The sequence below is a fragment of the Henckelia pumila genome, chromosome 1 (genome assembly GCF_033568475.1).
Source record: "Henckelia pumila isolate YLH828 chromosome 1, ASM3356847v2, whole genome shotgun sequence".
Lineage (NCBI taxonomy): Eukaryota > Viridiplantae > Streptophyta > Magnoliopsida > Lamiales > Gesneriaceae > Henckelia > Henckelia pumila.
This window is the reverse complement of record NC_133120.1, coordinates 82,268,287-82,286,846: the sequence shown is the minus strand read 5'-3', so window position 1 is coordinate 82,286,846 and position 18,560 is coordinate 82,268,287. Positions and strand designations below refer to the sequence as shown.

The 18,560-nt window shown below is 35.2% G+C and overlaps 2 protein-coding genes across 5 annotated transcripts; both read left to right on the top strand.

Annotated features, from left to right (window-relative positions):
* The first annotated feature begins 117 nt into the window (after nucleotides 1–117).
* LOC140875775 (uncharacterized) lies at nucleotides 118–1,428 on the top strand. The gene is made up of 2 exons (XM_073279560.1): nucleotides 118–431; nucleotides 1,094–1,428. Exons 1-2 carry the CDS (start codon nucleotides 154–156, stop codon nucleotides 1,296–1,298), a joined length of 483 nt encoding a protein of 160 aa, XP_073135661.1. The 5' UTR covers nucleotides 118–153; the 3' UTR covers nucleotides 1,299–1,428.
* An 821-nt stretch (nucleotides 1,429–2,249) lies between these two features.
* On the top strand, nucleotides 2,250–17,687 carry LOC140894600 (uncharacterized). 4 transcript variants are annotated; one of them, XM_073303255.1, is made up of 27 exons: nucleotides 2,252–2,768; nucleotides 2,849–2,950; nucleotides 3,418–3,590; nucleotides 4,656–4,899; nucleotides 4,969–5,036; nucleotides 5,117–5,186; nucleotides 5,272–5,622; nucleotides 5,997–6,076; nucleotides 6,797–6,848; nucleotides 7,057–7,210; nucleotides 7,378–7,465; nucleotides 7,912–8,014; nucleotides 8,259–8,349; nucleotides 8,606–8,703; nucleotides 9,329–9,508; nucleotides 10,594–10,845; nucleotides 11,774–11,869; nucleotides 11,970–12,064; nucleotides 12,143–12,209; nucleotides 12,854–12,935; nucleotides 13,014–13,084; nucleotides 13,898–14,146; nucleotides 14,237–14,310; nucleotides 15,364–15,470; nucleotides 16,476–16,594; nucleotides 17,022–17,099; nucleotides 17,232–17,687. In XM_073303255.1, the coding sequence occupies exons 1-27, from the start codon at nucleotides 2,556–2,558 to the stop codon at nucleotides 17,442–17,444; spliced, it is 3,570 nt and encodes a 1,189-aa protein (XP_073159356.1). In that variant the 5' UTR covers nucleotides 2,252–2,555; the 3' UTR covers nucleotides 17,445–17,687. The 4 variants fall into 4 exon arrangements, 3 of the variants coding, with proteins under 3 accessions (XP_073159462.1, XP_073159356.1, XP_073159290.1); XM_073303189.1 differs by having other exon boundaries at nucleotides 2,253–2,768; nucleotides 13,011–13,084; XR_012153916.1 differs by lacking the exons at nucleotides 16,476–16,594; nucleotides 17,022–17,099; nucleotides 17,232–17,687 and adding an exon at nucleotides 14,486–14,736 and having other exon boundaries at nucleotides 2,250–2,768; nucleotides 13,011–13,084.
* The last annotated feature ends 873 nt before the right edge of the window (nucleotides 17,688–18,560 follow it).

Here is an 18,560-nt window from a genome sequence, read left to right as displayed (position 1 = left end):
CGATAACAAGTGTGTGGATGATAAATATATAATATACTCTCAAAAAAAATAAAAATGCAATAATAATATTTTATAGGATGGGAGTATGGGACTGCCACAAATACAATTATTTCGATAATTTTGTAATTTTATTATTTTCTCCGCCCCATCCAAATGGCAACATTTGTTGGTACAAGTTCTTCAGCTCCTTCATTTCCTAATCTGCACAGCTTTAAAACCCTAACCAAGAACCCCGTGTGCTTACGCCCGAGTGGGAGATTCGGAGCATCGATAGGGTTCACTTCTCGCCGCCGAATCGCTCTCAATCCCCATCGTAGAGGTGCCAAAATCATGGCCGCATCCACAACTGAGACGGAGAAATCTGGAATCAAGATTGTCAGCAACCCCACTGAATCTAAACTTTCCGACCTCGGTGTTCGCTCTTGGCCCAAGTAAATAACGCTCTCTCTTGCTCTATTGTGTTTACGCTCTCATTTGAAGAATTTTCTCCAGCTGAGATTGCATTTTTTCGTTAGTCATGCACTCTTGCCATTGAGGGGTTGAGGTTGGTGTCAAAATTGAAACTTGGCGTGTTCCTATCAAAAGAAAAGTTGAAACTTGACTGGAAAATGGGGCTTTAGTTTTAGTAGGGGCCTAATCTGATTTTTTCGTATGTGATTATCCAGTTGCCCTTTTGCATGTTGGTAACAGATAGATAGATACTATCGAACATGTTTGGTGTCAAGGAGTAGAAGGAAAAACTTGAACTGCATTCTGTTGGATTCAATAAGAAATTAAGCGATCAGAACAAAATCCCTCCATTGTAATGATTCCTCTAGATTTTCAAAACTTGAATACAAAATCAGCAGGTAATGAATGCTAACTTGTGTAAGTTGTAACCATCATTGCACCAGCGATCTGAAAACAAAATCTCCGTTTATGGTTTCTATCATTTCATTACAGATATCATCTTTAATCACTGTGAGTTCTATAAATTGTATTCAGCTTGATTGTTGTTTTAATAATTTGCACTCTGTTCAGTTACTTTGTCAATATGTCTCTTTTTGTTTTCTCACACAACCACATGGTCTGAGCTAGTTTGCTTTGAATAAAGGTGGGGATGCCCTCCTAGCAAATTTCCATGGACATACTCTTCAAAAGAGACATGCTACCTATTAAAGGGAAAGGTGAAGGTGTATCCTGATGGATCTGATGAGGCGGTTGAAATTGGCGCGGGTGACTTGGTTGTGTTCCCCAAGGGAATGAGTTGCACTTGGGATGTATCTGAAACTGTCGACAAGCATTACCAATTTGAGTGATTAGACTAACAATATAATGTATAACTATGAGGATATGTATTCCTTGGGCACTGATCATGTACTCGTTCCATTATTGAAAACTGATCACTGTCTTCTTCAATTAAACCCTGTTTACACTCGTTAGGAACAATCAATGCTACATGTGGTGAATATCATGGTTAAGGAGTAGCGCACACACTCTCCCTTGTAACCATCAGAATATTGAAATGTCCCATGATTTCTACTTTAATATCCTTTAATATCATTGGCGGCATTCACGAATTTGACCATTCCAAGTCTCCGATCAGCAATTTCTTTTGGTAGGTTGTCAAACTTAACAATGATCTATAACTATGTCATCTTTGAACAGAGGAGCATATATATATATGATTTGGAATATACATTTTAAATAAATGGATCGCTATTCGCTAATCCACAAGTTCAAAAGCAACATTGAATGAGAATTCGTTCTCTATGGGTGATCCTAGTGCATGCCGCACTCAATTCCCATATCTTATATTCAAACCCTGCAAGCATCCTGCAAATAATGTGGTTCTGAACTTGCCTGAAGTTCAGTTGATACCGCTCCCTCCGTGTCTCAGATATGTTGTAACTGAGCGTCTGGCGTGTCTATTGTTCGGTTAACTAGTTCGGTTAACTGCTCGAATTGAATCGAAACCAAAAATATTGAATCGAAACCAAAAATTGATCTTGGTTTCTCGGATTTTTTAATTTTTGGTTCCGCTTTTTAAGCACGTTGACAGAATCAAAAACTGAATTTTTCTCTTAATTTTAAAAACATTTTCGGTAGTAATTTTAAAATCATTTTCCCCAGAATATATGTAAACAAATTATTATTTAGTCTAAACAAATTATTATTTAATCTAATCTAAATGTGGAAATTCGGCTGGTAAACGAAAACCATCTAATCATATCGAAATTTTTATCTCCAAGAAAAAAAAAAAAAAAGGGAAAAAAGGAAATACTAAAACCCAATTCCGGCTCATGGAACAAATCCAGCACAGTGGAGGAGGCATATTTAAACTAACCAAATCGACGACGAAGCGATAAAAGGAACTGCAGCCGAAGAACTTGGGACCCTGAATTATGTTCCCTCTATTTTAATTTTAATTCGTGAAAGTAGGAGCTCCGGCCGTGCAACTCGGCGGTGGAAGTTCCTGCAGCCAGGTGGAGCGGGAAGGATCTGAGGGCGGATTCATCCTTCAAAAAGCAGAGGCTTTTGGATAGTGAGTAGTTTGCATTAATGGTACACGAAAAATGAATATGGCCACCAACAGAGTAACAGAGAAATCTGCTCTACTCTCAGAAATGTCATCTGCGGCGAGGTCGTGGAGAACGACGTTTCTGACCCTGAGGGATGAAACCTTGGCGTCACCGCCTACCCCCACCGTCCTCCGCCTCCTCGACCAACTCGTATTTTCTCAATATGATTCTCTCCTCGCCGCCGCTCCAGACTTGCCTTCTCACGAGGTACCATCTTTCTTTGTTTTTCACTGTGATCTGATATGATGGGGTGCATTTCCTTCTGACGTTGTACATTTCTCTTGTAGGTCACGTCTGACTTGATGTTTTTATTGGAGTTGGCTCGGCAAATATCCTTTTTTGAAGAGGTTCAGGACGTCACTAAGGCCTTTACTAAATTATCTCACTTGGTAATATTCATTTTGGTATTTGGACAGCGCTATCGGTGATTCAGTTTTTTGCTTAGATTAGATAGTCAAGCGACTGCTTTATGACCTGCATCTCGCGTGTGATATGGCAGCCATTACTAGGGAAATAATGGCAATCCGAGAACTCACAATTCTGTGTAATTGAATTCATTTCTCAATGGAAGCAAACTCACAATTCTGAACAGCTTTGATGCATAGTGTGCTATTCATTATTAGATGGGGAAATGCACAGTAGAATTATATAATCTTATTTATAACACATCGAAATCAATAGAAGAAATTTTACTTTTATTATAGATTTATAGTTCTCTTGAAAATATTGTATGTTGTTTAAAATTTTGTTGCTGTGGTGATGGTTTCTTTTCTCGTCCAGCAGCATCTTAAAATTAAATTTCCCTAAGAAATGCAACTTTATTTCAGTAATAATACCGATTCTCATTTTTTTGCAGTTCCATGGTGTCTGCCATTGTGCTTCGTTGGAAATGAATTCAACATCGTGGGCACTTGTGCTCGAATCTTTCGGAAGGATGGTGGAAATTTTCCTGGGCAAAGGAGAGAGGAATATATTGATTGGAAATGGTGCTGCACTTAAAGCTACAAAACAGTGTTTTGAAAGTCTAAGGTTTCTACTCTTTTTGCTTCCCAGTCTCTCCCCCTTCTCGTTCCTTCCATTTTTCTGTTAATTTTCTTGCATGCCAAGACATTATATTCGTAGCACAGATTATGAAGGTTTTGTACCTTTGATTCTGAAACAAGATCTACTTTGTTGAATAGAAAAATTGTCTCTTTTTTTTTCTAGGATTTGTTGTGATCAGTGAATTAGGATCGATTTTAGGGATTGGCCGTAATCTGCTATCGCAAAATTTCAAAGGCAGTATTGTGGATAGAAGATCAACATGGGGATGCTGGATTTGCATAGGCGGAAATTTGGTAATAAGGAGTTAGAAACAAAATGTGGTAGCAAAAACAGTTGCTCTTGGAATTTTTTTATGTTTCATGGTTAAAAGGATTTCTTGAAGAATCGCCTTCAGTCAATCACCATTCAAATTTTATGGTGTCAATTGATCTGCTGTTGCTATTGTTCAACACCCAATTTTCTTATGATATGAATTAGCACGTAGAAGTTGACTAGCATTTTATCATGGAAAGAATTGATGGAAGGATTGTTGATATTTTTATGCCATATGTTCCTACCATCAACCAGGTTGTTGATGTTCTGATGAAAGGTTTGGTGAAGAAACTGTTTGAGAATTTTAAATGGAAGTTGGTTATGAAAGATATTTGTATGCCAATTTGAAGAAGGGGTTGGGGGATGGGAGAGGGGGGGGGGGGGTGTTGAAATAGAAAATAAGCTCTCCTATATTTTTTAGGATTGTTGTAAAAATCAAGATATTTTGTTAGAGCGATTCTCGGGATTGGCTGTAGCTGTTTTTTTTTTTTTTAATGTTTTTGTTTTGTTATGTGTGTTACTCTTTTCTTTGTTTGACGCTAATATGATATGAAGATATACACATTTATTCCATTGGTAGCGTCACTGGCTTAATTTTATTCAAGGTATACATATTGCTTTGTGTTAAGGTTGGGATAAGCTCCTATATTTGTCTTTAAGGTCAATGTTTCACTTTTTAGTGGTGATGGTTGTGCATTTTTTTATCAATAATATTCTTGTTATGGATCTATTTTTCAGATGCCTTTATGGTCAAAGTCAGAGAGCGGCTTCACTTGTTGAGAACGAGAAGCTTTTAAATTTCCTTCTTCAAGTGGTTGAGTGTTTTCAAGGGTTATATTCTTCTTACTTTGTTGATGGTGACAAATTACCTGGATATAACATTATGTGGGAAACCTTAACAGTTGCATTTATGATGGTTGATAAAGTACACTCTGGTGTTGGTTCTTCTTTATCAGCTAACATTTGGCAGTCAATAATTGAGGTATGTACTGTTTGTGGCGTAGTAAATGATGCAGTCTAGAAATCACTAAATTTAGGTTTTTGGTCTTAGGTCCTGAGTAAAGTTATGGACATCTTGGCATCTAAGAGTTTTCTAGTGGAAGATAAGATTGTTGCCAAGTAAGCGTCTCTTTCCTTTTGTTTGAGTGTTGATAGATTAGTTTTCTTGAATTCTTATGGTGTTACCTCATGTTGCGCAGATTCTATATTGAGCTTCTCCACTGTCTGCATTTGGTTGTAGCAGATCCTAGAGGATATTTGGCTGGCCATGTAAGCAACTACTTGTGAATATGCGGAAAGGTTAATTTTCATTTCCATATTTTCATGCACTAATCCGGGTTTGTTATATTTTAAGGTTTCTGGCTTCGTGGCAGCATTGAGGATGTTTTTTAGATACGGTCTTGTAAATAATTCATATGCAACGAATCACCCTACCAGTCAGAAGGACACTCCGATGAATAAAAATTCACATTTTGCTGCATCAAGTAAATCAGGAAATGGTGCTTACAGACCTCCACATTTACGAAAGAAGGCCGTGAAAAATATGCAGCAGGAGGATGGTTCTTCTATTTTACCTGAAGATAGTTTCAGTAAAATTTATTTTACATCATCAGATTCAGATTGCAGTGATAGTGATGCATCAGTTAAAGACAATTGTATTGTCCTTTTTGCTAAGGCTAGGTTAGGTGCACTCGTCTGTATTCAGGTTTGCTCTATTCATATTCTTCATCCTGATTCATTTTATACCAGTTTTTTTGCCATAGCTGTAACTTGGTATCATTAAGTTTTATAATACCAAAATTGGTTTTGTGCCTTTTTGCATACTTTGAAAAAAAATTGTTTCTCCAGTAAGCTTGGAATCGTGTGTCACTGGTCAACAATAAGAGGTTAATTTTTAGAATAAACCAGAATCTTAAGCTTTTAGTGCAAAGATATCTTCTTGTAATTAATACTGCTTCATTGCATCTAGCCTTGGTAAGTAAGACTAGATATGAAGTCATGTTTCACATTTTTATATTTAGTAATACTCACTGATTAATTACTATTCGATTTTCTTGCCTCTTTTATATTTGCATACAGGATCTATGTCGAGCCGATCCCAAATCCTTCACTGTTCAATGGCCAATGCTTTTGCCATCCAGTGATGTGCTACAGCATAGGTGAGTCATTCTGCTTCCTTTTTTCATGTTTTTGAGATGTGGTGGTTGCAATGTTTTTGGAACCGGACCAGACCGGCCGGTTTGACCGGGAACCGGTCGGTTCTCCGGTCCGGAACGACTCCATGAACCGGAAAACCGGTCCAATCGGTCAGAACCGGTCAAGAACCGGTTGGACCGGCCAAGAACCAGAAAACCGGTTCAACCGGTTGAACCGGTTTTCCGATTTTTTTTTTAAATTTAAAATTTTTTATTTTTAAAACTTTAAATTTAATATTTATATATATATATATATACATTATTACTTAGAATTTATACTTCATTTAAAAAATTATGTTAATAATTATTGTTTTTTAAAATTAAATAATTTATTATTTAAATAATTTATAACTGTAATTGATATTTTGAATATATTTACATATTTATTTAGCTTTCAAACTATGTTAAATATATTTTTATTTGTCTATTTATATAATTTTGGAGTTTTTAAAATTCAAAATATATTATTTATTATATTAAATTATATAAACGATTTTTCGGTTCGACCGTCTGGTTAAAACGGTCCGACCGATTAGACCATTTTTTTAAGGTAGACCGGTTCGATCACCGGTCCGGTTATGAAAACACTGGGTGGTTGTTAATGTTCCGTAAGAAACAAACGTGGTTGGAAACTTGTCTTTTCTGTTTCTTCATATCCTTTAGGCTACTTTATTTTATTTGCAGGAAATACGACACCACTCTGATGAGCTGCTTTCTTTTTGATCCTAATTCAAAGGTGGCATTTAAATTACTGTACTCTGGCATTCGTCTTTCCACTCTTTCTCTAGTCTGTCTATTTTTCTAGAGAACTTAATGCAACTATGGTAGTTTTTTTGGTCATTCAGGCCATAAATCATTGCACATGCTTGCTTGAATAACATTTATCAATTTCTATCAATTTTACGTGTGTGCGGCATACTGAGATTTTGTATTATGTTGCCTAGGTGCGGATCACAGCTGGCTCTACTATAATGGCAATGTTGGATGGCCCTGCATCAGTTTCCCTTCAGGTAGCAGAATATAAATTGTCTTCCAAATGCGGATCTTTCACATCACTTTCTAGTTCTCTTGGGCAAATATTAATGCAGTTACATTCAGGTATTGGAATGCATATGTACATTTTTATACATGCTTTTTTCTGTTTCTGTTTCTGTTTCTGTTTTATCTTGTCCTCGAACAATTTCACTGCCTTTTTTCGCTGTTTGTTCTTGAATTCTCCTTTTTAATAAAATTATAAGTTATGAAATTTCATTTTCTATAAATAGGTACTTTGTACTTAATCAAACAAGAAACTCAGACTAGATTGTTGGAGTTGTCATTTAAAATCCTGATGCTTTTGGTATCATCAACACCGTAAGTGCTCATCTAATCTTCAAAATTACTGAGAGAATTTTGTTTTTCCACATTCGAGTAGACTCTTTATGGCTTTGATGTGCTAGTCCAAGATGAATCATGAGTAATTTGTGACAGGTAGCTGCAGTTAGGAATTAAATAGTTGACCAGGTGTTTAGCAATCTGGTGAACCCCTAGAATTTGCCACTTTGGGACCCACTGGTGCTGTGAGTCTGAGACTTTAACCACCACTGTCAAATATTCAAAGATGTGGCCTCTTTTTATCATTCTTAAATCTTGGCGGCTCATAAATCTGTGTCTAAATATATTGGCCGAAGTTCCATTACTCAAAACAGAGACTACATGTATAAACACCAGTTTTGGCTGTAGATGTTTCAGTGAACTCATTTACTCTGAGTACTTCTATAATAATAATAAATGCTTAAATGTATTTACCTCTTTTCCAGATATTCAAGAATGCCTGATGAGCTACTGTCAATGGTTATCACTTCAGTTCAATCAAAAATCAATGAGAGTTTTTCCTTTCAAAGTTATCAAAATAATTTGCTGGTCAGTATTCCTATATCTCATTTTGCAAGTTTTGTCATTGTGTTGTGATTGATGGCGCACCAAAGTTGTCGCAAGATCATGACATTCAGTCTGTTTGCTTCTTGGACTTTGTTTATTTTTTGTTCATCTGATACGGATGACATGTGTATTGGTTTTTGTATACATATTTCATTCTGCTGTATGTACCATTACCTTTGGAAATAATAAATAATACTATTTATTGAGTCTTCTGGCTACATTACAGGAATCTTCAATTAGTTGCTTGAGCATTGCTCTTTCTGTGTCTCCTTCATCAATGCATGTGAGTGATATGCTTCAGGTGGAAGTATCATCAGGTTTGTTGTTTCCAAATGCCTTGTTCCTTTGGCTGGATATTAGGGTTAGAGGATTTTGGAGGCAAATCTATAAAAAAGAGATATTATTTAAACTAGTACATTTTATTTTCCAATACCTTTTAAATATGCGGATGACCTGTTTCACCAAAGGATAACTTATCCTATTATATATATGTTTTTATATTTCATTTGATGGATAATTACAATAAGAATTTCAGAATGTGCACATTCATTTTTACTGTAACATGATTTGCAGGACTTCTCGAAGATCAACACAATTCTGGTCTTTTGTATACCTTGTTTCGATATTCTGATCAATCATCAAGTCCATCAGTAAGCTTAGAAGCATTTCAGGTAATAAACAACTTCTGAGGTCATATTTTGAAGTTTCAACATTGTGTGCTTCATCATCCATCTGTCGGTGATTCTGTGTATAGTCAACTTTTGCGAATATGTACCCAACCCCCTTTCAATCTGTTAACATTGAATTGGAGTTGAACTTCAGCGGAAAGGTGAACTCAAATGGTTAGTTGTTTGTGGGATAATAGCTATCTGAAATTTTGTTTTATAGTTATACTCGATATAATTGCATACATAATTTGAATCCTAGCTATTGCTTGGAATGACTTTGTTGTCCATATCAAATTCTTCCAATACCACTCATTAATTATGTTAAGGTCAGTCTGATGCATATGGCTATGGATTACTATTATCATAGTTTTTCCTATGTATCCACAATCTTTTTTTTGCAAATGCCTCAGGATTTTTCTTGTTTTCTTCACCATTTCTCCATTTTTAAATTATATTATATGTGATACGCTTAAATATAACTACTGCAAATGCCATTACTAGATTTAACCCTCCACCAAGGTCTAAATACCTCCCTGGTGATCATTCATTAAAGTTTTAATCAAGGTCTTCGTTTATTATGTTTCTCAAGTGTTCTTCAGGTATTCTCATTCATATCTATCTAATGCAGGCTCTTAAAGCATTGACACACAATTATCCGCAAGCGATGACTTTATGTTGGGAAAAAATATCCTCTATTGTTTACAGAGTTTTGAGCTTTACTCCAGAAATTCCCACAAGATCATGGAGGAGTAATACTGAGCCCACTGTTGTAGCAATGAAGGAGAGAGTCATGACTGCATCAATCAAGGTGGATGTGGCCATTATTTATTCGTTTCTATGTAACTATTAATTTTTTCCCTGAAACCGCTCCCTCAAGGTATTGATATCTATCAGCTTGATCAATCATGCCGTTCTTGTTTATTTTGTCTTCTATGAAGCTGCTGTGATCAATTCGCCTGCAATTTTAAAAAATTAGAGAAAATATATTGACACTGAGACGAGATTGTGAAAAGGGCCTGCAGTAAAGAGGGGGCAAAGCAATGCAACATTAATCAGATTTATGTAACCTGATTATAGGTTGAAGGGAATCTATTATCTATGGTCACAGTTTTGCATGCTCAGCATTATATTAACTTCTACTAAATGAATTTCAATATCATATTGTCAGCTTCATTCTCTATACTTTATGCTTCCTAAACTTCAATTCTCCTCGACCTTCATCTCTGCAATTCCTTTTATTAAGCTGTTTAAAACAGTGAAGGGAAATAATTGTGTTTTTGTGCTACATAGCTTCAGCAATATTGTTTCCATCATATGATACACTCTTGGAATCAACGTTGGCTCATTTATGAACTATCCACGTTTTTGTTTGTTGTTTGTTTTTTATTTCAAGATGAATTTTGCTTGACAGGAATGATTTTATTTTTGGTTGCCTTTGTATCAAAATATCAGAATATGTGTTGCTCGCGTAATTTACACTTATTTTCTATGAGTAAATCTGAAGCATTCTCAAATTAAACACTTACAGAACACTTTTATCTGTAAGTCCCAAAAGATGATTACGACCATGAGACAATGACTATAAAGGTGCATTGTTTTTGAAGTTTGGCTTATGTTTCACATCTGGTAAGGATGTGATCAGATTGCCCTGACATAAAATGGTTCTCACCTGGGGTGCTTGATGGATTGATGTGTAAATCTATATATTTTATCTTAGAATATCTTATCTGCATTTATCTGGAATTTTGATCTTGTTGTGCATTAGATTATCAATTATGTACAATGGTGGCGTGGTACCTGTATTTTTCCCTTCACAGCATTTGGTAAAAATGATGTATAACAAGTATGCTTTAGTTTTGTCTAGTTCTAATCTTGCATGGCCTGTTTTTACAGGTTTTGGATGAATGTCTTCGTGCTGTATCTGGCTTCAAAGGAACTGAAGATCTTGCAGATGATAAATTTCTTGGTAACCCATTTACATCTGACTATATTAAAACCAAGGCAATCTCATCGGCTCCATCGTATGGCTTAGAGGGCCCTGCGTCAATGAAAGATGAACCTAAAACATATTTGCTGGCAAGAGAGCGGTGGCTTGAAGTAACAGTCAAACATATGCCTCTGATTATCAAACATTCATCACCTATGGTTGGTTCAGATTAAATCCCTTGTGTTGCACTATTTTCTCACGGAATTAGTTCTTGGTTACAGTGGCTACAACGTGTGGTATTAAAGGTTATTTTTGTTGTACTGATGTTAGTGCATCTATGATTTGCTAACTTTACAAATTTTTGTTTTCTTCTGGTTTGAAATATTCTTCATCTTTTGGATTAGTGTAGAATAGATTCTCCAATAAGCAAGTATGAATGGGAAATCCTTTTGATGAACTTTCTTTCTTTTTACCATAATAGCAGCTGCTTGATTTTACAGAGTAGGGATACCATTTTGTGGTACTTGGCAAAGAATGTTTATTTGTATTTGTTCTAGGAATTTGAAGATAAATCAGTCCTACATTTATTACACTATCTTATGTTCAATTTTGATTTATTGGGTGCATCTGGCGATATCTATTCACAATTTCATGGATACGTTTTCCTTGGTAACCGGGCATGTAATTGAAGACGTAATCACCCCTGTTCTCATTGTGTATTGTATCGTTACTCTTTTTCATTTAAAGGGAGGGAAAGGATGAAAATCGAGTGAGCATTAGCAGATGGAGAGAAAATCTATTTTTCTTACTGTCCACTCTTTTCTTAGTCTATGCATAATCTAGTTGGTTGGTTACTGCAAGGGCTCTAACTCCATCGCTTTCAATGTGAGTTAAAATTTGGTCCATTTATTATCCGCTGCAATTCTTTTACTTTTCCACACTTTTATCAGGTCACATTTATTATACATCCACCTGAATTAATAACACTGAGCTAGTAACTTCTTGTTAGAGCTGATTCATGATTGCCTAAAATTTGATCTGGCTATGTTTCTCAAGTCATTTATTGGTCTCATATTAAGCTACCTGTGATATCAGTTTACCAATGGGCTTTGAGCAAGAATATTCACTTTTGTTTTTCATTGAAAGGTAAGGGCTGCATCAATTACCTGCTTTGCCGGATTGACTTCTTCCGTCTTTTTTGCATTGTGCGAGGAGAGCCAGGAATTTATTATTAGTTCGTCTGTAAGTTCCAAAAGCTTTAGAACTGTGTTTTGCTCTAGCTAATCGGAAATATGTTTTTTTATTTTTTATATTTACATTTTGTTGCTTTGATCCTTGGTAGATTGATGCTGCTCTGAGCGATGTTGTCCCTTCAGTTAGATCAGCCGCTTGTCGTGCCATTGGCGTTATTGCTTGTTTTCCGCAATTATGTCATAGGTAATTAAATGTTGTTGATATTTGAATTTTATGGAAGCTGAGTATTAAGCAAAAATCCATATTATTATTTGTTCTCAGCCACACACAGATCCTGGGGAGGTTTATCCATGCCTGTGAGCATAATACTTGTGATCCTCTAGTTTCAGTAAGTTCTTTTCTCTCTTCTTTAGTATTGCGCGTGCACAACTGGACAATATTTAGAACTTAATGTGTGCTTTAATGCAACCACCTGTAAATTCTTTTCGATCTTAGTGCAGCCTCGGAAAGTTGAAACAAAAAATTAATAATGTCATAAAATGTGTAGGCATCTCGTCTTTTTAAACTTAGTGACTCCGATAATCTAACGTTTCTGTGATTTCTACATGTTAAAACTATTTGAGCTTCTGATTGGCATTGCAGCCACATTTCTGGCCTGAGAAACCCAAAATTTGATGTGTTTGGATTAAGCATTTTCCCTTTTTTAACATTTCAGCGAGAGAATGCTTTTGACTGTTCTCTCTTGGTTCTTGTGCCTTTGCTATTAAACTTCAGAACTCTCATGATAAAGATAGAATGAAATGTTTTAACTTCAAAATCAGACCTCTGACATCTTAACCATTTAGATATGCCCTGAATTTGGATATTTTCCTTTTTTTTTCTTTTTTTTTTTAAATATAAGAAACAATATTATATTAAAATACGTAAGAACTTTTTGTTACAAGATGCAGACAAAGCAATCTGGGCAAGTGTGTTTATCAATAACATGTCTTAAATAATTAATTCACAAATGCATTCAATGGTAACTTTCAGGTCCGTATTACAGCGTCTTGGGCATTAGCAAATATATGTGATTCTCTTGGTCATTGCATGGATCTACAAAACCCTGGGAGAGGTTCTATCAGCCGTTACATCTTTCTTTGTTAATGCTGGTTTCTTTTCTTTAGTCTTATGTTTTATATTGAACCAGAAGCTAGGAAAAACTATCAATTTATAAGTCAATTAGCTGATGGTGCCTTACGGCTGACAATGGATAACGACAAGGTAAACACTTGCTACTAGGATTTTCTTCTATGCCCCTTTTTCTCGAGGAAACCTTTCTTTTGAATCCAGAAACAATGGGCACTGGCCACACAACTGTATATCGTGTAGGAGCATATGCTTCGATCCTTGTAAAACTTTGACATAAATAATCGTTTTTTATTGTATCTGCACCGATGTGTCCATGTCAACAATGTTATTTAGCATGAGATCTTTCTACTCAACTCGAATATATATGAATTGTACTGAATTTGCTTCAGATCTGTCACTGAGATCTAGTTCTAGACCAGTATCTCAAAGACTCCCACTTCTTTTCACTCATGCATCCTTTTGCTTTCTTGAGAAATAGAATGTGTGATTTGTCCAAATTTCTTTTGTGGTTTATATGCTCCTTGTCTCCTACTTTGCCCTTATTTAAACCCCGAATTTTTATTGTTTGCCTGAAACCTAGGTTAGTGGGCTTAGGCTTGTGCATCTCTTTAAAATCTAAACCGCTAAATATTTGAATGTGGACGTGCAAAAAGGCTTTCAAACATTTAAAGTTACATATATACGTCTATGGTGAAATACTGTCTAATTCAATAAAATTACTGTAGACCTTACCGTATGATTTTTGAAACTTTTTCTAGTGCTCAAGAGTCTAGAAATTGGATTGTTATGCCTTAATGATGGTCAGTATAAGATTGTGCTCTATTTTTAAAATATGCATGAAGTATTTATGAGGATAGCTTTCAGAAATAATGTTTCTTGCAGATACTTTCATCGCAAATCTCTCTCTGTTGCTTTTTATCATGCTTTGATTTACATGATGCATAGGTTAAAGCGAATGCAGTCAGAGCTTTGGGGAACCTTGCAAGATTTATCCAATTTACAGGGCCGCACTGCATGCACTGTGAGCCTATGGATTCTTTGTGCTCCAAACTAGCATCCAATGGAATAAAACCTCCGGGTGATTATTTGGAAGATAGGTGTGATTCATTCCATCCAGCAGCTTCCGAAAATTGTGAATGGCTGGAAAAGATGGTGCATGCATTTCTTTCTTGTGTGACAACTGGGAATGTTAAGGTTCAGTGGAACGTAGTTAATATTGCAATACTGATGAGCGGAGACATTCTTAATTGAATCATTTATCTTAGAATTGAACACCTCCTGCAGGTTCAGTGGAATGTATGTCATGCTTTGAGCAATTTATTTTTCAACAAAACTTTGAAACTACAAGACAAGGATTGGTGAGGTTCTACTTACGCCTGTCTGTCTCCCAGTTCTTGTATTATGTGTTCTCATAACTATATTCAGATGTATGACTCTGCATTTCCCCTCCCCTTTCCAGTGGAACTTCTCGTGCTACTATTCATATGCACATTGGACATTGCCATTATATAACTTACATTTATATCAGTATAGTTTTAAGCAACATCACAGGGATTTTCAACTTGATCATCAGCACTTGCTCTCACTGTTGTACTTGGAACCTAAAAGAGGATCTGCAGTATCTTCACTTATAAACAGCTCATATGGGGTGGAATCAGCAAGTGAAACTCGTCGTATGGGGTCTTTAGCCACTCCTTCCTATCTGTTTACTGTGAAAATATTATGAGTCCACTTTGAGCTATTTCATCTTTTTATGTTCGATGTGGATAGCACTTTCACCCACGGTATCTATCCATCTGAACTCACCATTCTATCTAGGACATCACTTTCATAGTTTCATTCATTCTGATGTGAATACATTCCATGATTGTTCCAATACGATTTTATCCCGATTCCATGTTATTTGAAACTATCCTTGTCTTTTCCCATGAGCACTGGTTGCATCTAGAAGTAGTATTCAACATGATGTGTTTTATTAGCAAAAAGCTAGAATCCATGGTGCTCTGAAGAATTTTCTCAGAGCTCGTGGTTTTTTCGGTTGTCAGTGAATGCGATTTTCTGTCGTACATGCATGATTAGTATCCACGGTGCTCCGCAGAATTATTCAGAACTTGTGGTTTTTGAGTTGGAAGTGAACGGGTTTTTTCATCAGACTTTCATGATTGATGATGATATGCAGTATGTCTTCCGGCATTATATTTTCTTGGTGTAATGAGCTGCACGAACATTTTTATATATGGTGTTACAGGATGTGTTTCACGAAAAACAATCAAAAACCCACATCGAAAAAAACTGATTAGTTTGAAGTTTTTATTAAGATTGTTTTCTTAACTAAAAATTGATGATTTTGAAGTTATTAAGATTGTTGGATCATCTAAAATGAAAAAACTGATAGAACTCATATTTTACAGGGCTGCTTCTGTTTTTAGTATTCTTTTGCTGCTGCTTCGTGATTCTTCTAATTTTAAGATACGGATACAAGCGGCCGCTGCGTTGGCTGTTCCAGAAACGATGAAAGGTGAAGTTTTACTTTAATATCTAGCAGGACTTGGCTCTAATGACTTCTGTCTTCTCCAACTACTTCCAACTTGTATGATTCTCATTTTATTGGATTTTTTTTATTTTTTTTTATTGGATTTCGATGTTATTAAATCCGTAAATATAAAGCCGGTAGTGTTTGGTAAGCTTACTTCTACTTCTTTCACTGGAATTGGTTATAGGGAAGTATGTAGTATGTTGTGGCAGAGGTTTAAAAGATTAGCTAGTATGCCCAGAGGATGTAACTTGTGAAGTTAACATGCGAATATGGATGGGTCATTCCCAAATGTGTCTGAGAGCTACAGGCTACTATTTTAAATGTTTCTGTGAGAACTCAACAATTGAAATGTAATTCTTCGACTGGTGGACGTTTTAAAATATCTGAGTTGCACGGTCATTAGGCGCTGTACATTTTTTGAGACAAACATTTGGTGGGCAATGCTATACTTGGTATCTAAGATAATATCACTTTGTCAATTCATGTGAGTTGCTAGATGGAATATTTATTGGGAGGGAAAAGGAATATTTATTGGGAGGGAAAATTGTCAAGGGCAATAATTACACTTATATATAACACAAATGCTTTAATAAGACTCATCCTAGAAATCAGTAGTTCTAGGGAAGATTCGAATGGGCCCGAGCTGCTTAATTTGGTGATATCTTCATGGTTGCCAGTTGAACATGACTTGCAACACCATTCATTTACTCAATACAGGACAGAGTAATTTAATTTTTGTTTTGCTTAATTTGTTTTACAGACAATTATCATTTTTGCTTAATTTGGTGATATCTTCATGCATGGTTGCCAGATGAACATGACTTGCAACACCATTCATTTACTCAATACAGGACGGAGTAATTTAATTTTTGTTTTGCTTAATTTGTTTTACAGGAACAATTGTCATTTTTCTTAAAAGTAAAAATTTTATCCCTGTTTGATCTTTAATATGTTTATTTCTTTTTCCATTGTATATTGGTCATGCAGATTATGGCAGATCATATTATGATGTCATTAAAGGTGTGGTGCTTATAGTTGAGAACTTTAATACAAATCAAATCTCTGCTCCTTCCAACTTCAAATATTTGATTGCACTTGAAAAGCAGGTGAGCTGCTCCCTTTGCTCAGTTGTGGCAATAAACTGATACAGGAGCCAAATCAAATTTGTTTAAATAAAAATTTTTCTGGTAATGAACTCAATTTGTCCGTTTTTTTTCTTCATGGGTGGATTTGTATTTGTATTGTCTTCGAGGTCTCATTCTGCTTGCATTGCTGGGTTTGCTCCACTGGTTTGAAAACAACTTGATATATAAGTGGTGAATCCTAAAGTTAGGCACTCAATGGAAACATCCGAAAAAGTAATTGAAAGACGTGACTGGTCTCATTTCCATGTCTATTATTGAAAGATTGTTTTTCTGTGTGCAGCATGAAAAGCAGCCATTTTTGTTTTTAATGTGTTTTTCACGGTTGAAATTTCTGAAAGTCATTTTTTTTTAAAATTATTTTTTTGTGGGTGCTTTATTGATGTTACAGTTGACTTCGACCATGTTGCATTTGATTGGCCTTGCTGCAAGATGTGACCTTCAGACTGTGCAGGAGTTTCTTATCAAAGTAAGAAAATTAGATTAAGTGCTAGCTTGAGAAGTATTTTGTCATATGGAATATCGTCTCTTCAATTTGAAATTTTATCAACTCAAGCTTTTTATTAAGTATGTTAATTACTTTTTCTCCTTTTTCATATAGAAAGCAGTTTTCCTTGAGCTCTGGATCAAAGACTTGTGCTCAACTCTTGGAGACTCAAGTAATACAGTCGACCAAGTGAAGAACATGGCATCTATGGACCAGAAAAAGGAGGTCGTGTTCAGGACAGTTCAGTCGCTAATTGAGGTGTACGACAGAAGTAATAATCATCATATTGCCCAAAGATTTGAGAGATTGGCAAATATCCTGCTGTGAATAACAAGGCCTGTTAGGTCTGACGAGTTTGTGTATGTATTAAAACGCTCAATTTCTAAATAGTTACCAGGAAAAGGTATATTTGTTTTCCGAAAAATAGAGGTCGTAGTGTTTTCGGCATAAAAGTGAGATTCGTGATCTGTATTCATATAAATTATTGTTTATTTCAAAATCACTACGTAGGTATTTGTTGTAAAATATTCCATGCCTGTTACTCTCTTTGAAATCAGAGTTATTATTTCACATGTTGTATTGAATGAGCGTAATAAGATCTTATCCTTAATTAAAACTGTGCTGTGATTTCCCCTGAATCGCCATATTGGCCGTGAATGACATGGCTTCATGCCTGTTTTACAGATCATGATCACAGAACTCGACTTAAGTAGTGTTTGCAACCTCTAAAAATAAGTGATTATGGAGATTTTTTTAACAAATTTGTTAAGAAAATCTTCATAATTATTTATTTTTAGATGTTGCAAACGCTACCTTAGATTGATGTCGATAGATGTCTGGTAAATAATCTGCCAGTCATCCGATCAAATAACGTGTAGTTTGCAGATGTGTAATGTGACCAAATCGAGCAACAGAACCGCGCTCAAGTCACTTATTTCGCAATTACCAGCGCATGCAGCCGATGTCGATGAACTTTTAACAAATAGAAACGTAGTTTATATATTAAGTTGAAACCTTCTCATTTTTTTAGGAGTGTTTTAGAGAGTTTTTATTTATTTAAAAGTATTTTTTGTAGATTCTTTTGAAGTTGATAAGAAGCTAAAGTAGGGAGTGTTTGAAAATAAAAGTTGAAATCTGATACTAGCTAAAGTTTAGTGTTTGGAGAATAATTGCTTCAAAACTTAATTTTCTAATCAAATGACAATCATACCTCTTATTTAATTATTTAATTTTTTAATTCAAACTATAAAAATGAGTTTATATATTATTATTATACTATGAATTTTGTTTTAAAAATATTTTATTTTTTTATAACATGAATACTTGAAAAAATATATAATATTAATAAAAATAAAATATAAAAAATATCAAAATTCGTATAAAAATACAAGATATGTACAAAAAAATTTATGAAAATGAAATATATATTTTAAAATATAAATT